Genomic DNA, 16,077 nt, shown 5'->3' with positions numbered 1-16,077 from the left:
GTGACTGACCAATATGATCCTCAGATTGAGCATCAGAAAACTGATAATTGTTTAAATTGGGCGGAGTTGGAAATGCAACACAGTCTTCAGGATGCTGGTTCCATTTGATAGTAAAGGGGACTTCCACCGACTCTGCTACATGATAACTATTATTGGCTTCAGAATATTCTTGATAAGGGCTGAATGGACTGATAGGTGAGGGGCAGAGAGATATTTTCTGCCGTTTAGCTGGAGGTGATAAAAGGCCTTCTTCATGCACAACGTAGTTTAATTTTGGCTGAATCATAATAAAAATTTCACTTCAACTACCATGCAAATTCAAATTGGCATAAACAATAACAATGGCTGTCTCGCGCGTGCGATATTTGGCAAGTACAAACGTGTTTGCACAAACGGGAGAATTGCCAGTGAAAAAACGCCTCTTCCAGAAATATGGGTAAAATAACGCGACCAGTGGAAGAGGCAAGTCCGATAGTGAGAATCACGCTTAAAAGTGTGCCGAGTAATCAATCTTTGCTCACAGTAACCCATGTATTTGAAACAAGTGCCCACATGGTTTATCTGTATCACAAATCTCACTAATCATTAAATTTACAAAATAACCGTTAATGCACAGTTTAGAAGCTAAACCTGAAGTACGATACACCCAGATCCATCACCATAATTTGAGTCACGAGTCTCATGGTAAATAAATAATCCTAGACCTCTATTTTGCCTATGTGATTGCTACATAATATAGGAGATTGTCCACAGCAAATTACAACGCAGATCCTTTAAACAGTAGAGGAGGAGTCTGATAATAAGCAGAAGTAATTTTTGCACCAATTATCACGACGTAGCAACACGAGAAGAGGTGCTTCATAAATAAATAGCATCACCCAAACTAGCTCAAATTTGATAAATCGCAAGAACTTGATACGAAGAAGTAGAATATATATAAACATGGCTAATCAGCACGAAATCTAGGAATTCATCCATATGTCTCATCGCACCACTAATCCACTATGTATGGCAATTATGAGCTACAACAGGAGGCACAGAGTATAAATCAGGCTTTAGAGGATTCGGATTTGTGAACAATCTAAAATATATAAATATATTTTGCATTTACAGCTTTTTCTATATCATTTAGGGTTTTGTGTCACGACCCATACTGCATAGGCAAATTAATGATGAACTTGTATTTCACAGACGGGTAAATATTGCGAACATCATAAAACTTTAGTGTACTAAATCACTGCTTTGTTAATCGAAACGATCAGAATTTAGGGTGAATGTAATGAAAGCTGTTAAATCGTGGCACAATACAAAAATGCAAGATAGAAAGAAATGCTCTACAATTTATTAAGTGTGACAGGGTCGAATGTTTTGATAAGGTTCACGAGTGATTTGACTGTCTTACCTTCGCACGCATTCTGCCGATAGCATAACATTAACTATAGGGAATTCCTATTTTCATTTCAATCACATCCACTTTTTAGACAAATAAGTCATAAACTATTAACTCATTTGTGAATTGTGAGACAATGACATTTTTGCAGCTGAGCTTCAAACACATTTTTCTGAAATCACTCTGAAATCACTGATTGAGTTCATAATGATAAATAAACACCGATAGTGCGTATCTTCTATTTTTATTTCTACGGCGACTGACGAATACGAACTCAGTTTCAAACATTTGAAAACGTTTTGTTCAGTATCCTTGTCACAAAGAAGCTGATGATCTCTAGATCTATACTTTTTTTTGCTGATTCTCGTTCTTTAGCACTGTCAAGATCCCAAACTTCCAGATATGTATTGGCTTTTTCTTCCCTTTCGAATTCATGGCATTTCTTAGCGTAGCGTACAGTCTTTATGATAGAATAGTGAACTATAATGTCCTACACCTCGATGAATCAATCATTTTAGAATTTGATGAACAAGAGAATGCTTTCGAAAAATGGCGATTATTCTTGATAGGTCCGGTCACCCTGAAAATAAGTCAATTCACTCAATCGTGCCTAACAACATTGCACCTCGAATTTCTAAAACAATGTGGCGAGTTATCAAAAATTTGTCGTCTTGGTGGATGCAATCGCAAGCTGGGTTTACCAAATTTAAGTATGACTAATTTGAAGATATACATACATTCTATCATTTAATTCAACATGAATTATAAAGCTTTTATACACCTGGCATTATCACCGTTCAACTTTCTGAGCATTTTGTTTACAATTTTCGATAAATAAATTTGCATTCGCATTGTTCAGTCAACTAATACATTTTTACACGCGACAGATTCGTACAGAAAGGACGATAAAACAGCCCTCACTAGAGCCTCTAATTGCTGGCTAAAATCAAAATCTCCGGTTGGCTGGCAAATTTCCCGTTTTATGACATCATGATCTAGTGACTGTGCTTTGTTTGAAAGAATTAAAAGAGAACATGAACAGCTTGAGGGTTGCAAATCATGGGCTGTGTCGAGAGACAGGACCGGCACAGCTGTGACTGGCATACATCTTCACATAATTTTCGAAAACATATGTATATTGTACAAAGGGATGATCGTGTTTTAACTTTCAATCAACTTATATATTGGTTATACAATGTCATATATTAGTGAATAATGAAAACATACGATGCATTAATTAGGAAAAATATTTTATAAGATGAAAACATTTGTATTTGTCAATACAGTCAAACATCTAAATACCGGGCCTCTCGGGGGAATCGATAAGTGCACGGTATAGAAAAAACCCGGTATAGAGAGGTTCACCTGATCCCAATCTCCAGTATCTGTAGCTTCTCAAATAACCTATCAACCATCTCATATACCCCATTGCATTAGTATAGTACAGAGGATTTACACAGGATTTCTTGCACAACACAAGCTAATGAACTACAGGTTTGGGGAAAGAAGAGGCCCGGTATATCGAGGTAGTGTATAGAGGCCCGGTAGATATAATAATAGAGGTTTGACTGTATAGAAAATGGGATTTGGTTTCCAATGAGAATAGCATGTCACAAGACTAATCATACCTGAAATCTGGAGGGCTGTATATGTTGCCAGGGTTATCATAATATTCGTAATCCAACTTATCCATACTGTAATTGTTACACCTTATCTGGAAATTATTCAAGTAAGGAAATCGTGCTTGAATTTACAATGTACGACATCATCACTACAAAGCTATTAATACTATGTAGAAGGAAAAGTGAAAACGCAGAACAATTACATCTTAAACTTTAAAATGATGGAACTATGGAGGGAACTATCGATGAAATTGCAGTACAGTTCGATAACAATAATAAGTACCTGAGCATACGACAAGAAGAATAGTTTATCAGACGTCAAATCTAACCCGTGAATCTTGAACGGTTTCCCCTTCTTATCAGCATTCTTATACGCCTGAAAATTAAGAAGAGATCAGACTTCAAGACGAAATAACAACCCATCTGTCCAACATGTTCCTGAGCGCAAGAAATATCGTAACTCTACTCTATCGTAACTCTACTCAGCAAATTGAGGAAACTTTATAAGAAGGGGAATAGATTGTGACGTCAATCCTAATTAGCACTATTGAACCTGCCTCAAAAAAAATTTAAATTGTAAATAAAATGCATGGTTAGTATAATGTCAAATTTAATGAGCTGATCATAAATACGTCATATTTCCCAACATTAAAAGAATTAATGGCCGATAGGAAATGTAACAGACAAGACATCATCTTTTGGTTGGGTTGGGGGATTTGGGTGGTCGAGAAAGAGCAACTAAGAGAGAGGGTGTTCAAAAAGTGGCAACTGCGAGACGTCACATATAACAGCTGTTCATTGTGCCGGATAAAATCAATGATCCAAGTCACAGTAAGTTTCGACTTACCCGATAGGATACCGTCAATCCACCATTATCAGCAAAATTTTCTTCTAAGGTCAACGTTCCGTTAATCTGGTGCGGGTGATAATGATGAAAATCAACCGTAAATTTACAGCAACTTCCGGTAAATCACAAAAATTCATTATCATATTTCAAAGTATGAAAAGAAGTTACAGAATAATTACATTGAAGTTCTGGTGTCCAAAACCATTGTACTGATTAATTAGGCAATTCTGCTCATTTTTCACACTCTCCGCATCTTCAGAACTCCACAGGTCATTCTGTAAGCCCTTTGAATCGTAGTGCATACCTTTCTGATCAAACGCGTGGGTAATTTCATGACCTATGATCGAACCAAGTGCTCCAAACTTCATCGGTCTGCAGGTTGCAAGAATTTTACTGTTAACGTATACTGTTCTATTACCTAAACAAAATAGAAATTGTGCTACTAACATTTTGTTCTAGTTTTCCAGAGAGTTCTCAGCTGACGTGCAGTATTTTCGTAACAATTGGAACAATCGAAATTAGTGGGCAAACGATCCGTTTTATGATTATGATAAAACAATACCGATCTACGGTGCTAAGGACTGTGCTAATTCTTTTACAGATAATCCACAATTATGAAAGTTAGACTGATGAGAAAAGTTATATATTTACTTTTTTAGCGAAGCATTACCAGGAAAATAATAAAATTAATATCCATACTTACAGTGGCCATCTTGAATCGAAATAGGGAGGAATAAAAGCGCCGATAGGGACACCTGGGAACACGCAGTCATTATTCTGTCGAATAATTCCATCCAAATTAACTAAATACCTTTAAATCGTACCAACACGTACCAATATATGCATAACCAGAAGCTGGAATTTTGAGAATCTCACGAATCATTAACTTACTGATAGCATTCCCGTCTTGGTAGTATGCTGCATTTAGAGAGATTTGTGGGCCCATGGTAACTTCCCATCTGCAAAAAGCGTGCTCATCAGCATCCTCATTAAATGAGATTCAGTTATGAACAATAAAAATGATAAGCATTAATCAATCGTGCATTGTTCGAAATTGGTATGTGGATGATTAGGTTTAAAATAAAATTGGTGGATCAGTTATCTTAGATTCACGTACAAGTCTGAAACTGGAGGATGAAGAATGGACTGTATTTTTTTCTTCTGGTGAAATGTGTCCACCATTTTGTACATTTTTAAGAAGGACATAACATCGTTCAGTTCCCCCTGGAAACAAGTCCAATTAATGTTTTTGTGGATTCTTTGCGGCTTCTCAAGTTAAGTGAACATTTTTAACTGAAGTATCAAACTAGGGGATTTGTTACGTTTTAAAAATCAATGGTATAGAATCATCGATTGAAGCTTGCCTTACATCATAGTTTAACTTCTTTAGGTGGGTGTCATTCTTTATCCAGGGCGCTGCTCCCAATAAGATTTCAATGTTATCCAGCTGAAAAAGTGCGATTTTCAATATGCTTGAAGAACTTAATTGATTTTAGAAAATACTACTGTGCGTTTTTGAACTTTCATTATTTCATGAAAACTGATTGGCAATTATTATTAAGAACTTAACCGATATCCGATAACAAATCTTGCTTGACCTCAGTCCTCCACCTACTTTTTTGATAGCAGAAGATTTTCCCTCCTGGCTAAGTAAATTACTTTCGCTTATGGTTTGCCTGTACTCCTCTGTAATGATAGAAACCATTTCTTGTACAGTCTTCAAAGTTTCCGTCTGAAACAGATGTTCATTGTTCAATTGGCAGTCAATTTTACGAGTATTCTCTAGCACAGGCTGGAACGGAGCGTTTAGTGCAGGAAAAAAGAGGGCATAATCTAGAGAGCTGAGAAAGCTGTTCTGAAGAAGATGTTGGACTTACGTAATTAATATTTTCCCTGGCAAGCATTAGAGATCCAACAGTGAAACCGAAATAACTCGACGTCTGAGGTTATTTTAAACTTTATAATTGTTCTTAGTTAAAATATATAATTGATAGACACATCCGATTATGGGGGGAAATTTACTTAGAATTAATATATGTAGCAGTGACATTCAAGTACAAGTATAATAGGTAATTAGTGATAACCTAAGATATTTCAGTTATCAAATAAGTTTAAATAGGCTAAAACCGTTTTGAAATCAATTAAATTATTAGACCATCACCATATATTTAAAATGTTTACCAAGTTACTCATTATCTCAAGACTGAGATGTGAAGTTTGAAATTAAAAGTGCTGAAGTACCCCCAAACCCAGTTGAAATTATGACATTGTTTTCCTAAGAAAGTAGAATACACTGTACTTACAAAATAAGTATAACAGAACATATGGTTTCTCTCTCTTCTCGCCAATCTGGTGTACCGCTGCTGGAACAAGATCCCCGCGTACGTTTTAGCGAATTTAAACAGTTCGTCTCTAATTAGGAATGAAGGGTCGTATTTTTTGTTCGTGGCGATAAAAAACTAAATTTCTGATATGGAGATTTAGACGCTGTTCAGGCTAGGATAATTAAATTACAAGGGCCTTCCACAAAAATTGATCTTAGATAAGCTGGTGAGAAATTTTATTCACAGGAACGTTTGGTATTTCAAAGTTTCAACCTAGACCCATTTATTAATTATTTAAAAACAATACCCATCAGCGAGGTTATCAGTGAAGAACTGTTCTGTTGTGTCGATGAGGTCTGGATGAGCTTGTATATCATCAGATGGTTTCAAACCAAACGTTTGGAAGTGCTCTGTTAAGTTAGCACATGTTGTTCTAGTAATGAACTCGCTGATTGTCGTGCCAACATTTGATTTTTGGGCGAGGGATTTCTGGAAATATAAGGGTTAGAAAACGGTCAATCATGATAAAAGGTTCAGCTGTGAATTGTTATTTCAAAATTTAAAGATTTCAATAAAACCGACAAAAATCCAAGTAATACTAATAGCACTAGAGGACCAAATGTTTTTCTAGGAAAATATTTCTCGCACTAAAAATAAACCCACCATGGTTTCCACATACTTCATGATATTATCTTTCTGTCCTAAATCTTCAGGCAAGTCTTTTATCATATCTTCTATATTGTCCTGAGATAAGTGTCACTGACTAACTTAACTGTATTGTTTTACTATTTGATTAGAAGGGTAAGCTAAGTTGGTTGTTTCCAATGCAGGAAGAATTTAAAAATTACATCTTATTAAGTTATTAGCTTAGTAACCAATCCCCAATCCCCATCGTAGTTCAAATCAAACCTCATGAATGTTCCAGGCATATCTCGCAACGGGATTCTGCGGGAATTATGTGTTGTTACGTGAACGTTTACCAATACAGCAATAAGCACTGATCTCAAATAGATAATTAACATCAATTGAGCAGCGGAATCAAATTATTTCCCCGTTCAGCTAAAATGTGTCCTATATTTTCACGTTCTCACCATGCTTAGAGGACCCCATTCGACATTGACCTCATAGAAAACAAAATATCCGAGTTCGGCGGCAAAATTCATCACGTCTTCAATTGTCGTAAAATCAAACAGTCGTTTTATCCACGCGTCATTATCCGTCAAATCTGATTCTCCATTATTTATACAAGCCTGATACATTGTCTTGACCTGAAAATAAGGTACCTTACCTGACCAATTATTGAACGGTGGAAAAAGTATCAATACCAGTAAAGACTAAACTCCTATCATCTTCAATTACATTGCCACATATCAAAATAAATTAACCACTCACATTTTTATAAGACACGAGGTCACTGTCAAGGATATCTTCAGCCAGATACTTCTTGATTCTTTCTTCGTACCGAGCATTCTCCTTATCAATCACAGAGACATCATCTGATTTGAGGAAATTAGATTATGATAACGATTGGTACAATTGAACTGATAAACCAGTCCACGAACTGCGATATAATTGATAATTGTCGATCACAGGAAACGAGGTTACGTCCTAATTCCTGTCCAATGCCCATTTTTATCAGAACCATGAATGCACGTGCTGATGTTATAGTTATGGGGCATGCTTAGTCGTGGGAGGATTTGCACGCACATGCGCTAACATGATTTTACGTTATTTGGTCTCTGTAAACAGCAAAAAAGTCTATGTCCGCGCTGTCTCCCGGCTAATCTAGTTTGGAGTGCGCTTGAAGAATTTTTTGGGTGACAAACTGTTAAGTTGTTAGAATACATTGTCTGGGACCTTTTTTAGACCAGCCAAAAATTCTCCACAATCTGTGAGCACTGCTAGGAATCCTTACAAATATCACATAAAATCTTCCATTAGACCAAGGGCATGCCAAATGATTTAACGATAAGGCGTGAGATCGTGCAAGGAAGGAACCAACCTTTCCACTGACTCTGTACCCAGGAGCCGCAGGAATACTGGTAAAAGTCATCGCAAGGGTCGACAGACACGTCTATCTTCGAGAGAAGATATGAGGATGAAATGACGTCATTCACAGGTGTATCACTCGCTTTCACCTGTCGGTCATATTCGTTACAATCAAAACGGTTCAAAGGTGAAAATACGAAAACGTCTACTTTGAGCTGTAAACGGAACCTCCCTGCAGTTTCTTTTCGTTTAAATCGTAAATTCGCGCGCAAAAATTACACCGGCGCGCCTTCCATTAATGATGCATTAGACGCGTAAATTATTAGCAGCGAGTGTGTTGAACGAACAGTCACTCGCGCCGCGCGTAATACAACAACGACTAATTTCAAATTATATTTAATTATTAATTTAAACTTCAGTTTTGCAATTTTGTCAATAATTGTTATTCAAATATACAAGTGGTCATTTCATAAAGGATTATATTGTTTTATTTAACGGAGCAGACTATTTGTAATTAATGATTGACGCGGACGGTAGTTTATTCTATTTGCTAATGACAAATATTACGCGTTCAGTATTGATAATTATGGTATTGGCATGATTAATATATAATATAATTGTTACGCTACACTAGTTTATGGTAGGCTTAATAAAGTTTTGGTCATTAACATTGAAATAAGATATTAGAAATTTTATTTTTCAATGTAATTCTAGTCAAGTAGTCAAGCCGCGCATCCAAGCTTTATCCAAATTGCAAACTTTGTAAATGTTTGCGGAGTAAATATTTTCGTTTTGAGTATTGAAACTGAGTTTAAGGTAACCAGTTTGTAGAGTCATGCCATGCACGTAATTTAAGCTGATATCTTTCATTAACATTGACGTTTTAGCTAAATAGAACAACTAGACTAGATTTTGGGGGTAACTAAGCTCCTTTGGTTTTTTGCAATTGCATGAAGCCGTATACTCATTTCTAGTTCACTTTGAAACTATAAATGGCCAGTAGAAATGTTAAGGTGAAAATGAGACTAAATCAGCCCTCTAAATCTGAAATTATCATTTAACGCCCTATTTTCACCTGATAGGAACTCTTAGAGATTATCCATGTCATTAAAGCGACTACACTGAGCGAGAACAGGGCCATCAGACCAAAGAGAAGGTTCTTGAACATACAACGAGATGGTTTTTGAGGACTTGTCGCGAGTTTGGAGTCCTTTGGTTTGTATTGCACACCACCAGTACCCATCTGAAAAAGATAGTTGTATTATGAAAGCAAAAATCAAGTTCTGCAATCTACAGGGATCAGCATTTTGAAAACTAGAAGATTGGGGTGTATCAATTTCAGCACATGCACAGCTACTGCATCCAGATTTATAATTCGAAACTACTTGACACTTGTCATCGTTCATAGTTTCAAGCGATAAATAATAGTAATAGTAGTAGTAAATAATAGTAATAATAGCAATAAATAATAATAATAAATAGTTAACAAGTTACAACGTGGGACTTTTTGATGGCATTTCACGATACGGATACCTCATTCTGGTCAACGTCGACCGCATTTTTATTTCCAACAATCATCATCAGGAGACGACAGGTTTCAAACACAAATGAAGCGCACAGGGTCGAGACGGTACGGAAACTAACACAAAATGATGAAGGTAATGGGTATTGTATTTCGGGAGATGTTTCTTGTTCCTCCAAATGTTATATATATATTCAATCAGGTAGTGGTTCTCTCTACAACTTTCTCTTAACTAAACTAGCTGTGTAGCACCTTGACAAATTCAATATAAAACTTTACAGCTTGAGCCAAAGCATGACAATTAAATGCTCATTCCCAAAATGGCGAAGTGATCGAGTTTTGAAGTTCTTACGAGAGATCTAAATTTGATTTAGCCATTAGATTACGTGGTGTTGGTGCTGAAGTTCGTACATTGTTCAGCGGTGTGGGGCCGATTCAATAAGGGTTTTGTTCGATAAAGTGTAGATTTACTGCTAATATCATATAAAAGGCTGTTAATGGCTTAATGGATTGTGATAATTTTAACGAACAAAAGAGAGAACATTACCCAAAACAGGATGGAAAGAGGTCATGAATAAATGCATGCCATCCCGTTCAGTAAATAAAAACAATACAGTAAGACAGTAGAGCCATTTAAATTGACCCCTGCATTCTCCGAAACAATGAATTGTTTCAAAAGGGAATTTATCTCTAAATACACCTGCACCCTTCATAATCTTGAATCAAATGAGTTCGATTGTATGAGTTAATAAAAGTCAGTAAACTTCATAACTCACGGAATTTGACTGCCCCTTTGATCCACCCATTATGTAATTGGTACTCATGGGTACCACTACCACCACCGACTATAGATTTAATTCCCATATTACTCCCCATTATAGGTAAACTGATTAAATAACTCAGCCATGTTACTTTATAAACATCAGATTATAATTTCTGGTTCAAGTTCAGTTATCGATAATACTTCAATGTTAGTGCAATTCTAGTATCCTGATCCAGTCGTGGCGGCCTTTGTTAAAGCAAGTTTGCAGCAGGTTATAGAAAGAAGCCTCTAAGTCTTATCAAACACATTTTGTACTTTGTAACTATAGGATACAGGGTAGACCTAGAAATAGACACTTCACAGATTTTAAATATTGAATCAGGTACGGAGTAGACCTGAAATCTAAAACGTAAAAACTTTATGAATATTCCACTGAACCCCACTGAACTTAGATCATATTAGATCATAAATGACAACTTGATGTCAGATTATCAAGGAAACAAATGAGAAACAGTATTTATTTTGGTCGTTTGTAACAGTAGCAAGCATTGATGTCATGATGTTTAAGAGGGGCAGAATTTACTTTTGATCTGTTATAAAAAGTATACTTCTGGTGTCATGAAGTTTAACACAAGTTTAAACATCCTGTCTCCATGCAAAGCATGCCACAAACTGTGCCACAAGCACATGCTATCAGCTCGTCAGATTTCATAGAAACTCGTGCGATAGACCTGTTGGTTTTCAAGAATGTGTCGGTGCTATTTCTGGAGAAAATACTAAAATAAACAATATTGAAAAGACTCGATTATACTGAATAAGCAGCAGCAGAAAAACGATACACTGAAGTACTAAGGACTGAGGATCAATTCACAAGGTTAACAACTCCGAGAGATCGCCACCCTGGAGTGTCATGCACCTGAGAATAGTCCCCCACATGTAATGTACTTAATTCGATACACCACAACCCAGCTCAACCTTCCCCGGGGGAGCACCAGACATTTAGAGCACGCGTGGAGCAGCACGTTCTACCCCTTTTAAACCACGAGACCGGGCTCAGACCGGGTTGGTAAGCGGTAAATCAGTTTTCAGACTTGGCTCTAAATAAGAGTGGTGATACTTGCTGTGTGCTCTGTAAACGTATAACGATGTGATTAGTGGGCTGATTGGAGGTCTGGTCGGAGTGAGAGAAGGTGAGATAAAGGGTGCTGAGAGGTTTTTAGATGTGTTTTTTAGGCAACGTCTTCTAACTTGTGATTTGATTTGTTTGGAATACTTGGCTGTCCAGGTATATATCTATCTTCTTTAAATTTGGACAGTCTTTATGCGATTTCGCCGTGCAAAGATCCACTAATCTATTTAATTTCTCTAATTAAATCCCAATAGGTGTCGAAAGTCGATACAGAATGGGACAAAGTGCCATGAGATCGGGTCATAATTCTATCCTGTGATTGGAGCACCTCAAAATAAAGTAGCACGGCCAAATTAGTGCAGTCATTATGGGCAGGGGAATTAGGGAAAACACCGGCACCGTAAGATGGTGCAGCATGAACATTTGGCTTGATCTCAACATAGCATTTAATTCAAATTACCAATTCCGCTCTGTAACAGAACTAATAGTAGTAATAGTTCTGGTAGCTGGTGCTTTCAAATTTCCGCAGATCCAAAGAGGTCAGAAATAGACAAAGTTCCGATATAATGCCTCATTAAATATATCTGTGTTCCGTGATCTGCTGGGCTAATTAAAGTTGTAAATAGGGGAGCTGAGGGTGTTCTGGTCATTACAAGTTCAATTCATTTACACGTAGGTAGATACTTCTGGCACTACCGTAACAATTTAATTATTGGTGCGCATGGTACTAAAGTAGATAGTTGCAGATTTTTTGAAGTACGTGTATTCAGTGCACAGTGCTTGCTGGAATGGAAATTAAATGTTGCGGTTATCAGGCCCTGCTATCACAATTTTCACTGCCAAAGCCACTAAAGATTGCTAAGTAATCTTGATGGAATAACAGGCACAACACATTCAGTGTTTTTACGAAATTGCTTTACAAGTAGTACTTAGAAACCGGAATAAAACAAGTTCTTATTCACTCTTCAAACAAGTTCTTATTCACCCTTCAAACAAGTTCTTATTCACTCTTCAAAATTAGAAATAACTAGTAAGCATGAATAATGGAAATACAAAAATTACAGCCATGGTTTCCTGAAGAAGAGTGGGCACGATATCGATTAAAACATGTTAGATATTAGATCATTTCAATAGTCAACTTCAAAGGAATCCGGTCCTTGAAATTATATGCGCTCAGCCCAAATGCTAGATTAAGTATTTACTGTTACGTCATGATATATGCCTTTTCTGGATATACGTTGAACGGTGAAATACAAAAATGTTTTCGACCTCGGAGAACATTGAAGAAGCAAGGAGAGTTCAACATCAATAAAAAGTGGGGCTGTAAAAGATAAAGATATAAGATGGTAAAAAAATGGGCATTATTACTAAATCACACGCCAACTTTTACAAATCTTATTTAATAAAGTATCTGGTCAAAACCTGACACAACTTAACGAAGTCTGATGAGTTATTTGTGTTCCCTAGGGTCTCTATTTCAAAAACATTGGGTGGAAGTCTTTTATGAGTGCACTCTACCCGAAACCACGCCCTTTTGTTGGCGTGGGAAAATGTGACAAACATTTTTGAAATTTGCGTTTATTTTGTGATTACTTAATATGATACCATTTGGTAATATTAACCACTCATCAGACCTCTTCAACTCGCTAAGTTGTGCCCAGAGACAGAAAGATAAAAGACAAGAAAAGACAAAAAACAGGCTTAACTGAAGCAGTCTATTAAATTATGCAATATATTTTATTCCAATTCTAATTCTAATATATATTTGATTTACAATGTCTGTTAAAACTGTTTCTTTATCTCTTCAAATTGTATTAGAAAGTAAGTTATGGCCTGTGAATTAGCTCTTTGAGCTTTTGGCTACAAGTCGATGCACCGTACAAATAAAATATCACAGAATGAGTGATCAGCACAAGTATTACCAATCAAGATATAACACGCAAATATTGGAAAAGAATCCATCCTTGGCCCATTCAAGAAGTCTGATATGAAGAACTTTATCAGTAGAAATTGTTAAAATAAAACTGCTCAACTTTCACCATACACAGCTCTGTTATAGCCATACAACAAACTTTAGAGGTAACACGTCGAGAGTCAATATAATAGGAATCATCAACTTTAAAACCACCCGTTCAATAATTATTTAAACCAATAATGTTTTACAAGTGATATTTCTTAATAGTCATTATTAATTGCCGAGTTAGTGAAAGTATTTCACTAATTTGGAGGATGTGTGGCGAGTTTACTGTTTTCCGTTGACGGTACGCATTTCAGTGCCAGTAGCAGAGGGCCGGGTACTTGTCCTCACCGCTCCTGATTTAGTAACACTTCCGAGTAGCCGACCAGGTAGTTCCAAGATGTGCTGCCTCATTGACTTCCTTCTCAAGAAGTAGATGACGGGGTTGAGGGCGGAGTTAAGGGGGACAGCCAGCCATATAGTGAATACTCCCACCAGCTTTACCACCTGACTCATATCGTGACCAGCACTCACGATGAATATCTCCAAGTACAAACAGACTCCGAAGATGGTGTTGAAGAAGAGGAAGAAGACAGAGACGATGAGGACAGTAACTGTGGCTTTCCTGTTAGACTTTGTCATTGACTTCCGGTTGAGGGCGTTGTCGTGTCCTCTGTTCATGTTGGCTAGAAGCTCCCAAGCTAACATTATAGTCGATCCGCTATTGGTGAGGACGAACAGCGTCAGAAGGACAATCATCACGGTGTTATCAAACTTTATGTAGAAAATAAGCTTTGGTATATCCGCGAAGTAGAAGAAGTAGAATCTCAGCAAAGCTCTGAAACTCTCCTGGCCGAGAAATACTGCTGATGCAACAGCAATGGCCTTGCTGTTGATCTTGTAGAACGGGAGGCAAACAGCTATAGCTCGTGTCACACCCAGAAGGCAAGTAGCGTAAGCAGTGCTTTCAATTGACAGATCAAACACAGCCAAGCTCAATCTAAATGGGAACTCACTAAACCCACAGCCAGGGCCTTTACAGAAGTAGAAGGCGACAGATAGGACGTCAAATAAACAAACTAGTAAGTCAAACACATTGAGCATGATAAAAATACGGCTGCTCAGAGTTTTTTCGGTTCCTCCGACGAAATAGGACAAAGACAGGGAATTTGTTATCGCTCCTGTTGCCCCAATGATCCCACTGGAGATAGGAATCACCTTTGCTAGAATAGTATCGGCCATTTTGGTTGAAAGGTCAATGTTAAGGACAAAATTAAAGAGTATTTGAAATTGAGTAAATCTATATTGTTTAATATTATTTGCGGTACCAAAAAATAAGCATGACATCAAGCGCACGTTTCAAGAGTACCTACTCAACAAACTAAATATCGCCTGATTATACCAAATCTTCCCGTATATAGTAAAATTGTCACCAATTACTTTAAGATACGGGAACCATTGGAATTTGGATTAAATCACAGAGCTATTTCAACTATTTGATACCACAATGAAAAGAAAATTCTGACGGTACACTAGATTTCAATGTTACCTCAAACATTTAAATTTCAGCTGCCTAGTATTTGATGATCAGCCACAGGAAATTTGTCATGAACTCTCATAATACGACATTTCGAATTAAATAAATTTATCTAGTACTAATCTGGTTCTATCAAATATGACACTCTTTTTTTTCTTCGAGGAATTTCTATCAGTGTTTATATTTCAGTGTTTGGAAAGTGTTTGGGTTGAAGTTAGGGTTTATCAGTTCTAAAGTTAGGGTAGATAAATAAGTCGAAGGTTATTCCTAAACATATGACAGGGAAGTCTCCAAGACTACGGGGTAGGGTCTTACCTTTTAATCCTGTCCCGAGCAAAGGGTGAGCTCAGGCCACTGCAAACGTAATCGAGAGAAAAATTCACAATAATATGATTCGAATTAGCGACAAAGTTACTTCAGACATCAAATGAGCCATTTCAGATACAATATAGCATCCAGCTAAAAACTGTTTGGCCGGAAGTTGTGAATTCACTAAGATATATATTTCTGCGGTAGATTCATTTTGATCGTATGCACAAAGTAGCCGTTCGCAAATATGCAATCTTTGGTAAGCCGCCAAGGCCCAATACAAGGGTCAAGGACGAAACATATAATCATTTTTGGAATAATATTGTAAATTCACGAAGTACCAACCTGTCTCCAAGGGGCAAGGAGTGAAAAGGCGCTACGAGACATTGAGGATCAGTCAAAGGTCGCCCGACCACCATCATCCCATCACAGCAGACTGTCGGGGCTCGTTGCCTTTAGTAGAGACGAGATAGGATTGCATGTGCCCTGTAACAGCAACAATGGGATTTAAATGATCGATACTACGAGCTGATTGGTTAATCACTGTCACGTGAAGGGGTTTAACTTGCACCACTGTCCGATGATCTGTTTAATCGTCTATGGACTATGGTACCTTGATAATATCGTTTCCGACTTCCAAGTAAGTTAGCATCCAATCAGACGTATGCGGAATGAGGCAAAAACAAGG

General features: G+C 37.1%; 2 protein-coding genes across 6 annotated transcripts in view; both read right to left on the bottom strand.

Moving 5' to 3' along the window:
• Positions 1–7,232, bottom strand: part of LOC134811113 (uncharacterized) — a 114,085-nt gene extending 106,853 nt beyond the window's left edge. For all 4 annotated transcript variants that reach the window (XM_063817843.1, XM_063817845.1, XM_063817844.1 and 1 more), the window contains exon 1: positions 7,223–7,232. The gene's annotated coding sequence lies outside the window, so the exon portion shown is untranslated. The remainder of the gene's footprint in view (positions 1–7,222) is intronic.
• Positions 1,687–15,485, bottom strand: LOC134811115 (neprilysin-like). Of its 2 annotated transcripts, none has more exons than XM_063817849.1 (20): positions 15,396–15,485; positions 9,248–9,415; positions 8,186–8,321; positions 7,576–7,679; positions 7,275–7,451; positions 7,093–7,128; positions 6,847–6,927; positions 6,491–6,672; positions 6,163–6,271; positions 5,737–5,799; positions 5,475–5,591; positions 5,229–5,306; positions 4,977–5,083; positions 4,751–4,818; positions 4,563–4,614; positions 4,039–4,231; positions 3,860–3,925; positions 3,296–3,388; positions 3,019–3,104; positions 1,687–1,970 (listed from the first exon to the last, which is right to left on the bottom strand). In XM_063817849.1, exons 2-20 carry the CDS (start codon positions 9,413–9,415, stop codon positions 1,871–1,873), a joined length of 2,016 nt encoding a protein of 671 aa, XP_063673919.1. In that variant the 5' UTR covers positions 15,396–15,485; the 3' UTR covers positions 1,687–1,870. The 2 variants fall into 2 exon arrangements, with proteins under 2 accessions (XP_063673919.1, XP_063673920.1); XM_063817850.1 differs by lacking the exon at positions 15,396–15,485 and adding an exon at positions 9,706–9,875.
• Positions 15,486–16,077: the final 592 nt, after the last annotated feature.

This window comes from Bolinopsis microptera, chromosome 2 (assembly GCF_026151205.1).
Source record: "Bolinopsis microptera isolate Bmic1 chromosome 2, MBARI_Bmic_1.0, whole genome shotgun sequence".
Classification (NCBI taxonomy): domain Eukaryota; kingdom Metazoa; phylum Ctenophora; class Tentaculata; order Lobata; family Bolinopsidae; genus Bolinopsis; species Bolinopsis microptera.
Note: the sequence above shows the minus strand (reverse complement) of the source record. Positions and strands in the feature narration are given on the sequence as shown.